The 19,711-nt window shown below is 40.6% G+C and overlaps 1 protein-coding gene across 11 annotated transcripts in view; it reads left to right on the top strand.

Annotated features, from left to right (window-relative positions):
- Positions 1 to 1,413: 1,413 nt before the first annotated feature.
- The window catches only part of SBNO1 (strawberry notch homolog 1), a 43,106-nt gene continuing 24,808 nt past the window's right edge, over positions 1,414 to 19,711 (top strand). The window contains exons 1-10 of one of the 11 annotated variants that reach the window (XM_030582365.1): positions 1,414 to 1,529; positions 4,319 to 4,382; positions 7,235 to 7,286; positions 10,898 to 11,025; positions 11,797 to 11,901; positions 12,748 to 13,057; positions 14,538 to 14,582; positions 14,997 to 15,097; positions 16,693 to 16,789; positions 19,466 to 19,626. In XM_030582365.1, the coding sequence (XP_030438225.1) occupies positions 7,280 to 7,286; positions 10,898 to 11,025; positions 11,797 to 11,901; positions 12,748 to 13,057; positions 14,538 to 14,582; positions 14,997 to 15,097; positions 16,693 to 16,789; positions 19,466 to 19,626 (954 nt within the window). In that variant the 5' untranslated portion in view covers positions 1,414 to 1,529; positions 4,319 to 4,382; positions 7,235 to 7,279. Of the gene's footprint in view, positions 1,538 to 4,318; positions 4,383 to 7,234; positions 7,287 to 10,897; positions 11,026 to 11,796; positions 11,902 to 12,747; positions 13,058 to 14,537; positions 14,583 to 14,996; positions 15,098 to 16,692; positions 16,790 to 19,465; positions 19,627 to 19,711 lie in introns of all 11 variants that reach the window. The other 10 variants (XM_030582363.1, XM_030582370.1, XM_030582364.1 and 7 more) reach the window with 10 other exon arrangements.

The raw sequence follows: 19,711 nt of genomic DNA, 5'->3' as shown, positions 1-19,711 counted from the left end.
TTACCTGCCGCGTCCACAGGTCAAGCAGATTGTGGCTCTCACTGGCCGCAGTTCGCTGCTCCAGGCCAGCAGCTCCCATTGGCCTGGAGCAGCAACTGCAGCCAGTGGGAGCCGCGATCGGCAAAACCTGCAGATACGGCAGGTAAACAAACCAGTGTGGCCCACCAGGGGCTTTCCCTACACAAGTAGCATCCCAAGTTTGGGAAACACTGCCCTAGAGGCAAAGGGCACCTAACACAACCATGTGTTATGCACCTAAAGAATACACAAGAGGCCTGGTTTTGTAACCACATAAGCAATGATACACCTTAGCCATGGAGGGGGGACCATAGAGGGGCCTAACTTGCACCAATTTACTGTTCATTGGACATGCAGGGTGCCAGGCATGTGCCAAGCAGGAGCAGAGGCTGCAGGAATAGTAATTGCCAGGGAGCCCTAAGAGAAGGCAGCTGACTCCCCGCTGACCCATGCACCTCTCCCCTCCTCAGGTTAGCAGCACCAGGTACAAGCAGACTAAGCAACTGGTTAGGGCCCTGAGCAGCTGGAGCGGAGGGCTACTCGCTTTTTGAGTATGTGTTGGGGAGGGGTGGGGGGACAAATATCCCTGTGCAGGGCCCGCAATGGGCTAGCACCGCCTCTGCAGCTCAGCACGCGGCTCCCGCCCCGCGGCCCACAGGCCTGCTCAGTGACAGTAACCCCGCCGCAGCACTGCCAGGCCGCGCAGGCAAGGAACCTGTGAGGTGCACGGGCTGCGCGAGCCCAGCGCCCGCGGAAGACGCAGCAATCAGGGCCAGCCTGAACCCACTCGCGCATGCGCTCGTCCTCTGAAGCCCTCACCGACGCCACACCGTGCGCACGCGCCTAACCCTACAACCGTGACCTCATCATCATGGCTCTGGTTCAGGCCCTTCTCTCATCCTGCCACGCGCAGAAGACGACAACGCCTCCGCCTTGCGTGCGCACGCCAACGGTCGCCAGCGTGCGGGATCACGTGACTCCTAGCGGCCGACTTCTCGCTCTCCCCTCCCCCACCCACCGAAAACTGGGCCTGCACCGACATTCTCGTCTACGGCAACTGCCATGGGCTAGTCTGGACAGAAGAAGTCGGGACCCAGGACTGTCGGGGAGCTCCGTCGACCGGTCCAGGAGTTTCTTCCTTTACCCTCTACCACGGGCGCTAAAGGGACCACGTCACGTGATGGGAGAGAACGCGGGGAGAAGAAGAGATGGCCGCTCCTCTGATGGGAGGGGCAATGAGAACAAGTCAGGTGGTACAGAGCGCGCGCGCCCGCCCGCGACGCGACGCGCTGGTGTCACGTGGATGTGGCGCGCGCGGCATACGGCGGGAGGAGGGGCGCCAAGTGGTGAGGTCACGTGTTGCGGGGCCGCCGCCGCCGCCGGCCCTGGGCCCCTCCTCCATGAGAGGGGAGGCAGGGCGGGCAAACATGGCGGCGGTGAGTTAGAAAGCGTCGGACGGCGGAGCTAGCGGCGGATACTTCCAGGAGCGGCCGTGGAGGGATCGAGAGAGAGTGAGTGAGTCCCGCCCTACCCTCTTGCCCGATACCGCGGGGGGCCTTCCCGGCCGCCTCAGGCGGTTCCTGCTCGACGGGGCTGCGGGACGGGCGGGGGTCCCCCCCTTCAGCTCCCGGGCTGGGCAGCCACGCACGGAGCGGGGCCAGGCATTGTCCCGCGGCCTCCCCCACAGTGCGGGCAGGAGGCCCTTAGAGAGAGCCACGCGGGGTAGGGAGCGGTCGGTGCCTAGGCATTGTCTGAAGGTGGGGACTCAATGGGGAGGAGGGTGTAGGTCGCCCTTACAGCCCCTTCCTCTAAGCCGGCCCCCCAGCCCGAGCAGCCGGCCCCGCAGTGACTAGCTCCCCCAGAGTGTCCCTTTGCCGTCGGGGACGCTGTCTTCCCATGCCCCTCTGGAGTCTTGCTGGGTGGAGGGCGCTAATCGCTCCAGCGGGGAGGGGGTTGGTATAGCGGTGTGGGGCCGGCTCGCACTGTTACTGCCGCGGGGGTCACTGGCCCAGGAAGGAGCGAACTTTCCTACCATTGGCTGGTAACACGTATCTGTATGGCGAAGTTTATTGCTGGGTTTATTGACATAGTCTCGTAGGATCCGGTGGATAACGGCAGAGAAAACTTGTGGCCCTTATAACGTGGCGGGGCAACTCCCCTGCGTCCCCGTTTTCTTGTTGGTACAGCAAAATGGCCTGTTATCTAATATTTCTAACTACTGTCGTTGTGTGTCTCTTTAATCGCTAGGGTAATTGTTACAAATAGAGCCTCTCTAGCGAAGGGAGAAGAGTAGCTGGAAAAGATGTCTTTGCTGCTTCATTGGCTTTAAATGTTGGTAGGAGCTTCTACAAATACATCTCCTTAAGCTTAATGCTGTTGTTAAGGGAATTCTTAAGGTGTTGGAGATCTGAAAACAAAAGTAGTTTATGGGACGCAATTACGCAGCCAATTCTAACCCAACCCGGAAGTTTATGTCCTGAACACGTGTTTGTGGGCAAGGTTAGGAGGCTGAGGGTTGCCGACCCTTTAGTGAGAGGAACCTATTCGTTAATGTTTGTGTAAATAGCGAGTAAAGTGCTCAAGGGTCCCTACGACCAACTGGAATCAATGGTGGGATTGCTTGCCACAAACAGTAACGATTAACGAATGAGCCTCAAGGTCCAGTTAACTCTGACAGCACACCACAAACAAAGGTTGCTAGGGAGAGTAATTACTTAACATGGAAATGCTCTTAAAACTTAGAGAGGAGAGGCCTCCTTTTTTTCAGTCACAATGATTTTTTAAAGTATTGATATCTCAACCTTTTTATTTGAGGAGGAAGTTACATATCTGTTAAAAAGTTCTTTCTGAAATAGATACTTTCTTAGGTCATGTATCCTGTTAAAGAATGGGCTAATCAGTTGAAGTGTGAAGGGATACAGTTTAAAATTATCTGACAAATTTGCAAATCTTGTTCATTTTTCTGTTTTATTTAGGCTACTCATTGCATTTTATATTGCTTAATAAGTTTCTTTTAGTTTTCATTAACTAATACAGTGGGACAGTACTTAAAGTTTATAGATGTTTAGACTTCAACAGTTTTCATTTAATTTAAAAAAAAATTAAACTATTGAAGTTTCACAACTTTTTTTTATTAATCCTACATTTTTGGGGCTTGATCTACCTGATGGAAATTGATTTATATATACAATGGTGTATGTTGTGTTATGGTACAGTATTCGTATTGGCTTTCAAGGACACACTTCATGCTTACAAGGGCCGTAACTTTACCTGAATCTAAAAATGACACTTCTGACAAATGAAAATAGGCTATATCTCTCCCACTGTCTTCCTTCCCACAAGTATATCCTTTGTTGTCTAGAATAAGTTTTTTTCCTCAACTGGTGCTAAAATGGTGTGAGAAATAGACATTAACTGTAGGTGCTTGAGGAGAGTTCTGGGGCAGACAGCTAATTGAAAAGAACTGTCTTGTGTATCTCAGTCTATACTAGTACTATCTTCTGGAATGAAGTAGAGAGAGGCTGGTGACCCCCAATACTTAATTGCAGACTATCTCATTCTCCAGAATCTTACTTTTCAGTTGTTATTGAGAGCTGTGAACTGCCCCATTCATTTCAATGAAGGTGCTAATTTATATGCCCAGTTACAGTTTAGACATGTTATGATGATGATAGCATGTAAGGATAGAGAGAGGACGGGGGCAAAAATCAGCACTCCGAGGCACTAATTTCTTTTTGACTCAACAGTTAAATGTTGCTCAGGAATGGGCAACCAATTTTTTTCCCCATCCAGTGAGACATCTGAGCTTCCCCTCCTCCTTGGTTGAGTGTTGTTTTTTTTTTTCTGGACAAGTGGCTTCCTTCTTGGTTCTATTGGCTATGCTCCTTCCTGTGCTGGAGGCTGTCTGCAGGCTTGAGCAAACATTGTTATATTAACTAAACTAGGGGTTGCGTTCAGGATTTTCTTTGCAGCTATGATGACTTGGGGGGTGGGGGGGAGGAGAGAGGAATAGCTCAGTGGTTTGAGCACTGGCCTGTTAAACCCAGGGTTGTGAGTTCAGTTCTTGAGGGGGCCACTTAGGGATCTGGGGCAAAATCAGTACTTGGTCCTGCTAGTGAAGGCAGGGGGCTGGACTTGACCCTTTGGGGTCCCTTCCAGTTCTAGGTGATAGGATAGGTATAGTTACATATGTGTGTGTAATATATATATTTTAATTGATAACTTAGATTCTGATGTCATTGCATGACACTGAGAGCCAGAGTCCTAGGCATGTGCCTATTTTTCCTTTGCCTTATTCCAGACTTGCCCCAGGGGTATCTGAACCCATTGCAGAGGAGCCAAGCCTAAGGAATCCATCAGATCTTGTATGGTGATGTTTTGAATATTTGCACAGTCTAATATGTAGGGCATCTGATTTTGGCTTCTGAAGAAGGCAGAGCTTGTGAGACCAGTGCTATTTCCAGTTTGAGTTCTGTGTCTTGTAGTCCTAGCAGAATTCTTGCTAATAATTCCAAGCAAATTTTATTGTGATCTTATTTTTTGACAAGGCATTTCCGATCACTTGTGGTAGTAGTGTAAGAAATGATCTCGGGACAGATTACTATGCTGTGTATGGAAGCAAGTGGAGGCAGAGGTGGAGAATGTTAATTGTTACAAATAGAGCCTCTCTAGTGATGGGAGAAGACTACCAAGAAAAGGGTCCCTGCGACCAACTGGGATCAATGGTGGGATTGCATGCCACAAACAGTGACGATTAACGAATGAGCCTCAAGGTCCAGTTAACTCTGACAGCACACCACAAACAAAGGTTGCTAGGTAATCACTTTACTTGGAAATGCTCTTAAATTTTGTTCAGAAACAAGGCCTCACCTTTTTCAGTCGCTATGAATTTTTTTAAAAAATTGAGGATATCCCAACCTTTTTATTTGAGGGGGAAGTTACATCTGTTAAAAAGTTCTTTCTGAAATAGATACATTCTCAGAAGGTCATGGATCTTATTAAAGAATGGGCTAAGCCAGTGGTTTTCAAACTGCAGGTCATGATCACTACTGGGTCATGGAATGTAAGGCTCCGGGTCTTGGCAGCTCTAGTCAGCATCGTGGACCAGGCTGTTAAAAGTCCTGTCTGTGGTGCTGACTGTTCTGAAACTGTACTGCACCCCAGAAGCAGCCAGCAGCAGGTCTGGCTCCTAGACAGAGGGGCCACGGGCTCCGCGCAGTGCCCCTGCCCTGAGCACCTGGCCATTGGGGGCTGAGCCGGGGAGAGGGCATGGTTCCTGTGGGCGCAAGTAGCATTCAGCCACTTGCTCGCCTCTGCCTAGGAGCCGGACCTGCTGCTGGCCGCTTCTGGAGCACAACACAGTCTGCAGTGCCAGGACAGGCAGGAAGCCTGCCATAACACCCTCCTGCACTGCTGACCGGGAGCTGCCTGAGGTAAGCCTGCACCCCAATTTCCTGCCCCAGCCCTGAGCCCCCCCAAACCCAGAGCCCTCTCCTGCATCCTAAACCCCTCATCCCCAGTCCAGAGCCCTGACCCCCTCCTGCACACCAGCCCAGAACCCCCTCCCACATCCTGAATCCCTCATTCATGGCCCCACCCCACAGCCCTCACCTCTGCACCCCAATCCTCTGCCTAAGCCTCTCATCCCCACCTCTGCTGGGTCATGGGCATCAACAATTTTCTTCAACTGGGTCTCCAGGAAAAAAAGTTTGAAAACCATTGGGCTAATCAGTTGAAATGTTAAAGGATACAGGTTAAAATTATCTGACAGATTTACAAATCTGATTTATTTTTCACAGTTTTGTTTAGGCTGCTCATTGCATTTTTATGCTGTGTATGGTAGCAACTGGAGGTGGAGAGGGAGAAAGTTTGTGTTGAAGCTACAGCAAGGATTTTAGTATTAAAGGCTGTTGGCACTGTTGGCAATAAGATGTGTTAGCTTGGGTTTTTAGTATTCCACATAGTGTGAGACGTTAGGTTCACAGGGGATATGCCATAGACATCAGTGCTTTAAATATTAGCCAGTGGCTTGGAGGGTTTGGTGGAAGCCATAGCAGATTGACTGTGGCAATTGCAAACACACAGTTGAATGCAATTTATGAATAGAGAAGTTCTAAAAATGTAATGGTATATTTAGTGTTATGTGACACATAGGGGGCTTTTTTTTTAATGGAAAATCTTTCTGGGCTTGAAGTTACCACCTTCCTACTGGGGAAAAAAGTAGGCTGGACATCTGTTTCTGACTATCCTAGTTTTATGCTGCTGATTTTGCACTTTCCACCAAGACTAAAACAGGGAAGGTGAGAGACAAAGATTGGCAGGTTGGCACGGATATATGCCATAATAAAAATGGCATTGAGAATACTGACAGTTGTGTTCTTAAATCAGAAGCTTATTTTTGCATGACTTGAGAAGAAATTGGTTTATATAATACATAATAATGAAACCATCTTTTGCTTTGAAAAAATAGATTTATAGTGGCACAGCATATCATACAAAATGTTTACTGAGCCATTTTTATAGCATCTTTTTCGTGATGACAGTCATTTGGATTTTTCTTTATGCTTTCTAGAAAAAGTTAATTGTACCTTTGCTGTCAAGGTATCTAGTTGTATAACAATTTTTTGTTTTATACTTCAGCTTTTTTGTGTGACTCTTAACAGGTTGGGTCTTGTTGCTTAGTAGTATTGGGACAGTTTGCAGGCGACTACTTTTTTTTTAAAACAAGATTCAACAATGAAAAATTTAGGGAACAGCTTGTAATATCGTCAACTTTTTTAAAAGTAACTTTTGTGGGGATTTTGGGATGCAAGAAACAGAGCCTTTTATAGTATTGCACAACTTGAGCTACAGAGCTTGATAAAGTAACTTTTGCTTATGCTAACTAAAAAAGCCTTATTTTGTAAAAATTATGGAGTTGTATTTTGACTTGATTAGCTTAGTTTTAGGTTTGACTAAATGAATGTAAGAATATAAACAGTAAGATATTAAGATGTAGCTTTTTTTCTATTGTATTTCTGTTGTGTTTTTGATTCTAAATTAAAGCAAAACTGAGTAGTTGAAACTTTGTATGTTGAGCTTAGTCATGTGAGTTAAGTTTCACAAACAGAAGATTAGCTATTTATTGAATATTTTTAACTTCAGCGACAATGTCAGGAGTTCAGTATTCCCCTAGTGTTTGCAACCAGAACACTATAACTTTGTTCCGATTATTCAGGAACCAGATTACTGAAACTAACTGGTCCAGAGTCGTCCAAACTGAATGCCAGGCGAGTAAACTGTTACAGTTCTTTCATTTAATCTAAATGGTTAGCAATAGATATCTTTAAGGGAATTAAAAAATGGAGGGATTTATGAGGGAGAGTGGCTGTTGGGATGTCTTTTGAAGATTACTGTGATAATACAGTTGGAGTGCTCAAATTATCTAATGGTGAGTATAAAACTAAACTTGGTTATTCTAGGAACATGTGAAGTGCTACTAATTCCAACTAGTAGTCATCCTTTGTAGACCCTGCAGTAGGCAGGTATGAGACAACTTGCCCCCAGGGAAAGCTGCTTCCTTATCCTTTTAGTTGGCTTATACTCAAGCATGAGTATTTATATCTTCTAAAACTCCTGTTTGTTAATATTTATAACCCATGATATTCTTAATATACATGCTAAACTTTTAAATGTCTTGCTTTGAGTTCCACGGACTAATTGTTCATTATGTAGGAAAGTCTCTTTTCCCCCAATTTTGGATTTGTCCCATCTAAATCACCCCATATTCCTATATTATGAGAGGAGATAGATTGAAAACTTCTGTTTACCCCATTCATTATTTTTGCAGACTTTTATGTTGTCTCCTCTTACTCAACTCCAATTTAAGATAGACAATCCCAATATTTTCAGTTGCCTTTCATGAGATTTTTCCCTGTGCTTAATCATTCTAGTCACCTGTCTCTAAACTTACTTTATTTCTGCCATCTCCTGATAGAGTTGAGGTGACCAAAACAGTATTCCAGGTGGGGACATTCTGATGATATGTAGAATTCCATTATGATTGCCTCATTTAGTCTCTCCCCATTCACCCTTTTGGCCACATTAAGCAGATGTCTTCATTGAGCTAGTAACAATGATGTGCAGGTTTCTTTTCTGAATTGAAAGTTTACTTAGAGCCCAGTGAAGTGTATGAATAGTTCACACTGAAGGGAATAATCTGCGTTACTTTGCATATGTCCACATAGAACAACTTCTTCCACTGTGAAGTTCTCTGTGCAGTTCCTGGAACTTATCCAGTATTGATTAAACATTGTCTTGTGCAGACTTTGTCGCCTTGCTACTCCCACCATCTTCCAGTTAATTTATAAATGTACCAATCACTGCCAAACCAGTCTGGAACTTTGTGACATCCTACTGTTAACCTTTTCTCATGATGAAAATGAACCATTTTTTCCTACTTTGATTTTTGCCTTAATCCAGTTTCTAAACTGGCTACTTAATTTTTTTTAGGTAGCCTCTTTTGAGGGATGGTCAAAGGCCTTTTGAAAGTTTAAACTGTCACCTTTTTCTTTTAGTAATTTATTGACTTCAGATAATTCTAGAAGACTAGTGAGATGACTTTTCTCTGAGAAAGCAGCAGTGCTGACTAGATCTCCTCATCATGATGTTCTAAGTATCTTTATATTTAATTCAACCAAGTACAGAAGTAAGGCTTACCGGCCTATAATTTTCCAGATCACTCTGAATGCCTTAAAGTATAATATTTGTTACCGTTTGTGCAATATTTGTTACCCAATATTTGTTACAATATATGTTTTTAATTGGATTATATGGTTTTACTGACAATTAAATCTGGATGTGTCCTCTTCGAGTTGGGGCTCTCACTGTTCTCACATTTTGGCCGTGTCTAAATCTTGTCTATTTTTTCTGCGTAACATCTCTAAGATGCAGCCTTTCTTGTTCATCCCCACAAGTAAAACCATCATGTAAGCTCTCAGCTTGCATCTTGATTACTGCAACATCCTTCTTTTTGGCCTTTACAATCCAATCCAGCATGTAACCCCGTCTTTGAATGCCTCCACTGGCTCCCGTTTCTCTATCATATCAAACATAAGCTGCTTGTATTCACTTCCAAGGCCCTTCAGTCAATCCCCATCCTACCTCATTTGCTGTTGAGCTGTCAATGCCAGCTTTTGCTGGTACTTGTTATATTTTCAAACAAGCACATTCCTGTCTTCTCCCATGCTGCCCATTTTTTTGGGGAAGTTTTCCCTGTAAAAATCCACAAAGCGATCTCATTATGCAACTCCAAAACCCTCCTAAAGCACTCCTTCACCATGAGGCTACAAAACAGTTAACGGGCTGTTGGTGTGGTGAAATCACTGCCTGTCATATTGACCAACATTGCTTCATTGTTTCCTTGTGCTCCCCTGTCTGTGTCCATCTGTCTTCTCTTGTTTTATACTTCGATTGTAAGCTCCTTTAGGTAAGGGCCATCTTTTTGTTCTGTTTATACCGCACCTAGCAGTGGGGGCCTTATCCTTGACTACAGCTCCTAGACACTATCGTAATAGCTACTAACTTCATTCTTAAACTGATGGATGGAATTTACATTCAGTTTGTTCTAGCATATTTTTTTTGACACCTCAATCTTTGCCAGTACTTCTAGTATTAGTAGAAGAGGGTAGGTATCTTCTCAACAATGGGCAGTCTATAGGGAGCACAAGAATTTTGCATCTTTGAGCTTGGTCTGTTATGTGTTCTGGCAATTGTCAGCAGTGTAGGTGCTGTTGAACCAAGTGTTGAACATATCTTAGCCATGAGTGCAGGCAAGGATAAACTGCTTGGCATTGTTTTGAAAACTTTGGGTAAAACCTTGTTTCTGAAACAATGCTGAATGTTTTGTCCTTTTCTATGCTTACAGCTAAACAGAGTTAAGCTAGTGAGTAAACTCTAGGAGTGCAAGCAAACCTATACAGAAAGTGAGTAACTGTAGTGTTTGTTTGAGCAAAAACAATCCCTTTGAGGAATGAAAGGGGATATTTGCATTATGAATTCTAGTAACTGGGCTCCCCCCCCCCCACAAAAAAAAAAAAAAGAGTATTTGACTTCTTAATTTACTCCAGGATGGTATTAAAACTTAAAATTAACAGCTATCCTATACATGAAAAGCCCATGGCCTACGTTTTGCTTTAAGTGTCCCATACTAACATTTGCTGACTTAATAATTAAATACAGCAGATGACCATTTATCTTGCCCACGATGCAAAAAATTTTCTCAAATTTATTTATGGTACAAAAACTAAAAGCTTATTAGTTTAGTATAAAACAAGTATTTCTAGAACTACTTAAATTAACTGACTTTTCCTGAATTCTTGTCTCATTAAGCAGGTACAGAATTGTTATAGGTTAAACAAACCAATTATTTTTAACTACTACCTAAGTACTTCTCCCTGCTTAGGCAATATGCTTTAGGGGCTGGTCTTAAAGGAACACAGCATAATTTGCACTTCCATCTCACCACTTTTGCCTACGAGTATTACTTGAAACTCCTACAATTATCAAGATACAGGCTAGAAGAAACCTTTTTTCACTTTGTTTACTTTATACACAAGATGCTATCAAATGCATAGTTAGGTTTTCATTGGTTCCCCCATTTATGGGGATCTTGTACATAAGTGAGAAATATTTTTTAAATTTAGAAAATTGAGCACAAAACCACAGGAATTGTCAAGAGACTCTGGGCAGATTTAGAACCTGAAACTTGTTTTATGAAAGTGACTAATTTGACTGTGCCCTTAAAAATCAGATGATGAAATATAACATTCTGAAGGTTTTGCAGAATAAACAATGATTACAATTGTAACTTATGCCTGTGATCGTCTTATTTTTGTTTTAGAGATGGTGGAGCCAGGACAAGATCTGTTGCTTGCTGCTTTGAGTGAGAGTGGAATCAGTCCAAATGATCTATTTGATATTGACCCTGTGGACATGGGCCTTGCAACACCAGCATCAGCTGTTCAGCAGGTTAAAAATGAGAGCTTTTTAAAATTAACCAATATTGCATAATATAGAATCATAGAATTCTTTTTTAACTATTGTGAAAGAGTGGAATTATTGTATGTTTTTCATTGCTGTGCTGGGCTTGTGTATGGAGAAAAAATTGATATGGTAATCACCTGTCTTAAATTTGTATTTTAGAAATCAAAAGTATATAATTGACTGAACTTATATCAATATAAGTTATATATACTTTCTAGGGCCACAATGTCATGTATATACACATAGAACTTCCATTGATGTATCTTGTGTGGTTTTCCTCTCCTCTGAAACAAGCGAGAATTAATTTAATATGTGATTTAATCTCCATGACAACTTACATACCACAAGAATGGAACACATTTTTGGACATAGAAGTGGGTGGGTGAGATTCTGTGGCCTGTGTTGTGCAGGAGGTCAGACTATATGATCATCATGGTCCCTTCTGACCTTAAAGTCTATCATTCTATGAAAACAACAATCTGTCAACAGAAATAAAATTGCAAAACTCACTCAGTTTTCACAGCAGTTAACTGGAAAGGCTTTATGCTTGAAGCAATTTTGGGGGCAGAGTCAATGACTTGGTTTGCTACCATCTTGGTTTCTAAAAAAACCAGGATTATTAACAGGCAAAGCAAACGAGTTGGTCATTAGTTTTAACATGGGGGAGTGCGGAGGGTGGGGATAGTAGTAAAGGTTTTCGTTCTTTTTTTCCTACTAAAACTAGTACCTGATCGTGCTTGCTTTCTTTCTCTCTAGTCAGTGCCACTTAGTGCATTAGAACTAGGCTTGGAGACTGAGGCAACAGTTGCTGTTAAACAAGAACCAGAGACTGTGTCTACTCCAGCACTATTAAATGTCAGGGTAAGAGCTGACATATTTAGAGTTTTATATGTGTAAAATAGTGAAGTGAGGAAGGCGTGTAAATTGTTGGCTCTTTGCCATCCCTTCAGTATAATTCGTAATACAGTCAAATTATTTTCTGGCTTTTTCAGTAAAACTCACTTTTGAAGGGTTGGCATGATGTATAAGAGATGCCATGTCTTAGATCAAGCCAGATTTAAAGGGAAAAATTGTTTAAGGGAGAGCCCAGTTTCATTTCTTATGAGTACATTTAGAATAAGGATGCCACTAAACCTGATACTATTACTAGATCTTACTAAAAGATGATATAAAGTAGAAGTAGATCAATATCTGGAGGGTAGGGTTAACAAAGAATCTCCACAGAAAAAGGAGATTTAAAATAGATATTAGTTTATTTATAAACTAACTGTAAAACCATGTTGTGCAGTGTGTAAGATTTCTTTACAAGCCAAGCTTCTCCACACAGCAGATGTACTTTGTGTCTGGATGGTGAAAGCCTTCTCTTTCTTACCTATTCTTTCCTCCTCTTTTTGGGAAAAAATCCTGTGGAGCTGGATCCTCCCGTGAAGCAATACTCCTGCATTTTGGAAGAAGCTTCTTTCTCAGACTTCCACATCCTGAAATAAAATGGCATTCTAGCATCAATTAGTTGTGCGATGGAAAGATAATGACAGTCCACCAACTTTAAGAATAAAAAACCGCAGCACACTGCTTAAATTGATACCTTTGTCCTCTAGCTGACAGGCATATAACACAAGATTTGCTTTTTGACTATTGTCACTTCGAGAATCATCAGATGATATTTCCGAAACAGGAAAATCTTACGTTTTTGTTTTTCTTTTCTAGCAACCACCATCAACCACAACCTTTGTGCTGAATCAAATAAATCAGCTTCCAACTTTGGGGACTACAATAGTAATGACAAAAACCACACCTGTGACAACTACTAGGCAGACCATCACTGTAGCAAAAATCATTCAAACCAGCACAACTACTCGACCATCGGTTGCAGCACCAGCAGTACGCAATGCCTTGACCACTACACCTTCAAAGGACCAGGTCCAGCTGAAAGATCTACTCAAAAACAATAGTCTTAATGAACTAATGAAATTGAAGCCACCTCCGAACATTGCCCAGCCAGTTGCAACAGCAGCCAGTAAGTGGTTCTTTCCCCTTCATGTGCATTTTGTTTCAGAAATGTGATACTGAAATCTAATAAAAAGATCTTGGTGCTGGTGGTTCTGGCTCTCTGTGGAGTAACAGAGTAGAATAGCACAATAACATTAAAATTGAGCCTAGGAAACCTAACACATGTTGGACTCCATACTTTCTTTTTATAATGTTGAGAATTTGGAAGTGGCACAAAATGATTGAATTTTAAAAAACTCAAGAACCCTTTGATATATCCTTTTAAGAAATGAGACCAACTGAAAATAAATTTTGAAATAGGATGCTGGTAAATGACTGATGTTAGTAATGTTTTCTATATATCAATTTGTTAATCTTGTTGAAGTTGCATTATTTGAACCTAAGCCATTGTCTAATCTGTTGTATGTGGTAGGGGAATACTGTCCTTAAATTATAGTCACGACCCTTTCTCTTTCCTTCCCAAAAATACTTCTACAACAAGCTAGTATTTTGAATTCTAGCCATGTTTCTCTAAAGCATCCACCGGGGAGGGAATAAACAGAAACCTGTGCACTTCACCAAAAAAAATTAAAAAATGTATCCTTCTTATATGTCATATGTTAAAATCAATTGTAGTGGTGGTTAATCTTTTATAGACGATTTAGTGTTTCTCCAGCACTCCATAATTAGGGGGAAATTGTTGCAGGAAAAGTTAAATGGTAAGTTACAAGTATTGGGAGATCTAGTATGTATAAATAATCTGAGATCCTGTGGCAGGATAATGCCTAGAAACTTAACTACCAGCTTGAGTTGATGCTGTACTGTAGAAGTTTTTGCAAGTTTTATAGCATATATATGTGGATTTCAGTGAGTTTTTTTTTTTTTTTTTTAACTCTCCCTCTGATTCCATGTTAATGTTCAAAGGAGTGCATTGTAAACTTGAAAGTTAAAATTTCAGGTACCACATGTCAGGAGTCTCCCAGGTTTTTTTTGTTTTCTGGAACGTGATATTGATTTTGTAACACACAACTGCTGAACATATAATTCAGCTGTCCTGTGAAAGGGAACCTTTTTGGTTTTTGTTTTTTTAAACAGCCCAGAGTCCACTGAAAGCAGACTCTCTTTTCTGTTCCCTGATGACATCTTTGCAGAAACACTTAATACAACTTGGAACAATGAAGCTTTACAACAGAGGATTGAAATGCTGTCTTACTATTTAACATACAGTTTTTAGCTATTTGTATATTTATTTAACTCTTCTTACAAAAGTAAATTCTACAAGTCTTACATTTAACTTACGCTTTTGCTTTCGCATACTGGAAGTTTGAAAGATAGCTCCTTAACTAAAACTTCCACTGTATCTGTCCTTGTATAAATATTTGTCTTAGATCTGTACTGTGACTCTCATCACCATTAAATTCTAAAGGTAGGAAAATGAACAAATGCTTTGTAGTTGTCTATTTGTAGCATTTAAAACAATTCAGTCCAACATATTGACTTTCTTACAGAAATAATTGTAGTGTCTCCAAAGGTGGTAAACGCCACCAAACCAGGTAAGATCACTTCTCTTGATAAAACTGGGTTTGTGGTTTCCTATTAAACTGCCTTAGCTCTCAAGTGAGATGGCATACTATAAAATGACCTATATAAAGGTTTGGTGAAGGTGTCTTCTCTTTAAGTTACACTTAATAGAATCACGCATCTCTCTCAGATATAATGGTACAGGTTAAACTAAAGATTTAAGTACGTGTGGCTCCCTCAGAAGGAGGCAATAGGACTAATTTCAGGCACATTCAGAATTTATGTAGATAAATATATTTGGGTATTGTTCTTGAGGATGTCAGTGTACTATCAAAGATTTTAGATCTTCATTTCCAGCTGCCTTGACTGCATGATGTATAAATCAATACAACAGAGAAAATGTAAGGAAAATTATTAATTTCTGTAAAATATAATTTTTCTTGTAGCTGATCTAAGCAATGGTGCGGTAAAGAAGGAGGCTTCTACAAAAGAAGTAACAAGAATATGGGTAAATGATGTAAAAATGAGAAGTTACTCACCTACTATGGTGAGTAGTAAGAATGAATGGATATAGTTTCTTAAATGAGTTTTACATATAAATGGCCCCAACTGTCTTTTTAGCTAGTTTCAGCTGTTGCTCATGGAAACCTCCTAGGTTTCCATAACCACATAGCATATCTGATTCTGAAGGAGAATTTTCCCTGGCTGCAATAGTTGTGGAGTGGTTGGTCCAAGCAGACCAGACCGCCATTTCTCAGCTGTTTCCATATGAGCTAGTGTGGGAGTCATTTGAACATCAGGCGTCTTTCATGAGAACCTATTGTGCATGCTGAAGGGTATCCTATCTGACCAAAGCTGATGGGCAGCTCCCTTGCTCTGCTGTTGTAAACTTCCTCTGTATAAATTTCCCTGTCATGCAACCAGATGCACAGCTCTCCACAGTTTGAGGCTATTAATGTTTCTGTAGCAATTTGGACCAGCCTTGGGTTGTATAACCATAATGTAAACTCCATTTCTTCTCCCATTGATATGCTGGGTGTTTAGGGAATAATTAGTACTAATACTATTGAAACGTGCACGTAAATCGTTCTTCAATGAGAACTAGATTAAAATGAGTCTATTGTGTGATCTCCAGTATGGTACCTGGAAGCTGTCTAGAACTTTAATATTAAAAGAGCTATCTTGTGCTGAAGGGTTTTGTCTTCAGGCACAGAGGAAGTTTTTTCTGCTTCAAAAAAAAAATAAAAATAAAGAGTACTTCAGGCATCTGTTGTGTAGTAGCTGGGCCACAGGAGGATAATGGGCTATTGTCATCTCTTTGTGAGTTACGTTGGATACCACAGTGAAGGATGCATTACGTATGCGTACTTTCCAATACTTTAAAGTTGTTTGAATCTTTAACCAATGGAAGTCTGCAACAGATTTCACAGAAATATTTACTTGAATGCCTTTTCCTTTCTAAGTTACTTTATGGGTATATATGCTGAGGTACACTCTCAAATGCACATCTGTGAACCTACATTTAATCTGTAGCATGCTGACTGACTGCAGTAAAATAGACTCGTACTCCTTTTTAGCACCCCCTTATCTAAATATTAGTTATGTCCCTTGTGTGTCCCTGGTTATGTACTGTAGACTTATGCGCCAAAGTTTTTAATTCATTGCAAGGCAAACCAATAGCTTCCCATTGGTTCTCATGACATTTGGGTAATTGAAGTTCAATTAAAATTATGCCAACTGGTGTATAAAATCAACTTTTAAAATGGTACATTTTGGACTAAAACCTTTATAAAAGTGTTGGTCCACTGGCTTAGATGGAGTGCTCATGCTGCTTTGCAGGTTTTATGTTTTTGGCTCACATTTCCTATGCTAGTATCGTTTAACTCACCTTCCAGTGATACTTGCATCCAGTGGAATGCCACTGTCTGTGAAGGGAGTCCCTACAAAAAGAATATGGCTGTTGAAGCCTTCTGAAATCTTGTAATTGATGTTTCTGTTGCGCTCTGGTTCAGGTAGTGCACTGTTGTGGAAACAATACTAATGTCAATGTCTGTATTCTAGCTTCCACATGCCTGTACACTTCTAGGATGTTGAGCATCAGCAATGTATCATTTGACTAATCCAGATATATTTGTATTATAGAAAGTGCCGGTAATAAAAGAGGAAGAGGAACCTGAGGAGGAGGATGAAGAGGAAATGGGTCATGCAGAAACATATGCAGAGTATATGCCAATAAAATGTATGACTCTCGGTTTTCATCCAAAAACTGAAACTCTTTAAATAGTTTAGTGCCAAAATTCCTAACAGAATATGCAAAGACAGACTAGTAATTCTTTATAATGCATCAAAATCAAATAACTAAAAGGGGACCAGATTTTGCTCTTGTGGAGAAAATTGCTTTCTCCTGCAACAGTCAACTTTTGAAAGACACACTCAAATCTTTGAACTTGGCCTAGGCCAGGTCTGATACTATTTTTGGTTTAACTTTCTATCAATAGTTCATGAAGAATGGTAAGTTTTTAAAATAACATAGTTGGTAAGCCAAAACTTTGGCTTGCCAATGATCTTTAGAATTGTGTTCATCTGTGCACATAATTTTAAAATAAACAGTTGTTCCTGACTGCTCAGGACTGAACTGTTGCCTTTGTATTAAGGGGCTTTGTCTTATTAGCCAAGTAAAGCATTTCAGTCACTTGATTACTGAGCAGTCACTATCCTAGGTCTAAGCGCTGGCTGGGGAAGTGTTTACATGTGTATAATTTAAGTGAATGGTCAAATTTGGCCCTAATTTTATTTTTTAACAGCTTTTATAGAACCAAAGATTACTCGAAATATTTCCAGTTTTTCTTATTTCGGAAATAATTTGTCTTTAAAGCAAATGAACATTACTCTGCAGATGGATACTTAAACTTTGCAACACTAAGAATATGGAAATAACTGACTTAATTGATTTGTTTCTCTGTCCAATCTGACATGTAAATAGAACAGGGGTAGGAAACCTATGGCATGTGTGCCAGAGGCAGCACACAAGCTGATTTTCAGTGGCATTCACACTTCCTGGGTCCTGGCATTTTAATATAATTTTAAATGAAGCTTCTTAAACATTTTAAAAACCTTATTTACTTTACATGCAACAATAGTTTAGTTATATATTAGACTTATAGAAACAGACCTTTTAAAATTGTTAAAATGTATTACTGGCATGCAAAACCTTAAATTAGAGTGAATAAACGAAGACTCGGCACACCATGTCTGAAAGGTTGCCGACCCCTGAAATAGAACATAAGTAATGACAAGTAGATTAAATTGCTAAAAATTTAACTTTTAATAGCCTCTGGTGTTCCTAACATAGGTTTAAGAAAAAAATACAGCATGATTTTAAGCAGTGTTTGAATCCCCTGGTTCATGCTATGTGTGTAAATACAGGTCTGTTGAAGGCACTCCCCCACTAAAATGTTCATATTTTTAAGGGCAAAAGTTACCAATAAGATCATCTCTGTGGAACTCCAGGATACACAGGAAATAGAATTTCACCCCATGTTGTAACTTTAAAATCAATAGTTCTTTTGCATATGTGTCCAAAAAATGTTTTGCTTTCCACTGTCTCTCCATCCTGGTTGCCTTTATTTTTCCACAGCAGGATGTGGCACCAATTTCCTCCCCCAAAAAGTAAATCTTATCCTTTGCAGCAGCACTATAGTAGCCCACTTCTCCTAAGGCATCTCCTTTTATTTTTGCTTTCACTGCTGCTTTCAGCTGAAGAATTCACTCATTGAAATAAAAATATTTAAGAGCTACACCCATTATGCTCAGTGTGTTGGAAAGACACACGATACTTTTTCTGTGTAGTTAATGTAAAATTGCACTCCTAAGTGTATTATCTTACTGAAATGTATGTAACAGATTCTGTGGGAACCCAAGGAATGTAAGATTGTAAATCTTTATCCATCTTTTATTACAGCTCAACATGAGTGAAAAACAGGAGTTTAGTTTAAGCAATTCAATGTGTCACGGAACAGAAACTGGTTTTCAAATACCCTTAAGCTCCCATATTGATGACATTGCTATAGTCTCATCTGTATATGTAACCAAATGGTACAATAACATTAAGTCTATTTAAGTGACCTGCAAAGCTTTTTGGATTTTTTTTCTAACAGCCCTCATATGACAGCATATGTTTAAGTTCTCATAACATTTTTAAAAATTCTTTTCCTGTTTTGTATTCCTTTGGAGAGTGTGTCTTGGGAGTGCCTTTTCTCTCAGTTCATGTAACTTCATTTTTTGTGGATTAGTGACATCACAAACCCAGTGGAAATGTGTGCTAATCACTGAGTAATCTGAGCTGCTCCTAGTCAGACTCTTCTCTTCCCACACTCTGTGCTATGGTATTGCTAGATTGCGTATGTGGTCAGACAATGCGTAAATAAAGAATGGTTGAGGAAAGCAATTTATATGCTCTTGATATGAGCATGGCAGTGATATCATCAGAGGGCAGAGCTTAAGTCGTTCAGGGGACTTTTCTGTGAGGGAAGGCAGAATTTAGAGCCAGTAGTTTTAATGTAATAGGGAGATTTTGACAAAGCAGAAGTGGATCTTCATGGACCATGAGTCTTACAAGCTGAAAGTGAACAAAATCAAAAGCTTTGAAGGTCACCTTTAAGTTACTTTCATTATATGAAATCTTGGATTAATGCACTTTTTCTTAAAGGGACACCATTTCATATATAAAGAGCAGGAGCTGGATTCAAAAGAGCATAGGAATTTAGAGTTGTCCTGCATTTAACCTTAATCATGAACCAAAAATATCTAGTCTTGGAAGTTGTTCTGGGGATTTATCCACTTCTGAAATAACTAATGTAACAATAATGAAACTGTTCTGAATTATGTTTAGAACTACTGTTTTTTCCCAAACTAGTAAAAATTGGTCTGCGTCATCCTGATCCAGTAGTAGAAACAAGTTCGTTATCCAGTGTAACCCCTCCTGAAGTATGGTATCAGACATCAATATCTGAAGAAAGTATTGATAATGGTTGGCTGTCGGCATTGCAACTTGAAGCAATTACTTATGCAGCCCAGGTATGTTGCACTATAGTATTTTTAAAAAACTTTATTTTAAGAATACAAAGGTCTACTGAAGGACTAAACTTTGCCTTTCAGGATC

Source organism: Gopherus evgoodei, chromosome 13, assembly GCF_007399415.2.
Source record: "Gopherus evgoodei ecotype Sinaloan lineage chromosome 13, rGopEvg1_v1.p, whole genome shotgun sequence".
NCBI classification, from domain to species: Eukaryota; Metazoa; Chordata; order Testudines; family Testudinidae; genus Gopherus; species Gopherus evgoodei.
The sequence above is the reverse complement of the archived record's forward strand: the minus strand, read 5'-3'. Positions and strand labels throughout refer to the sequence as shown.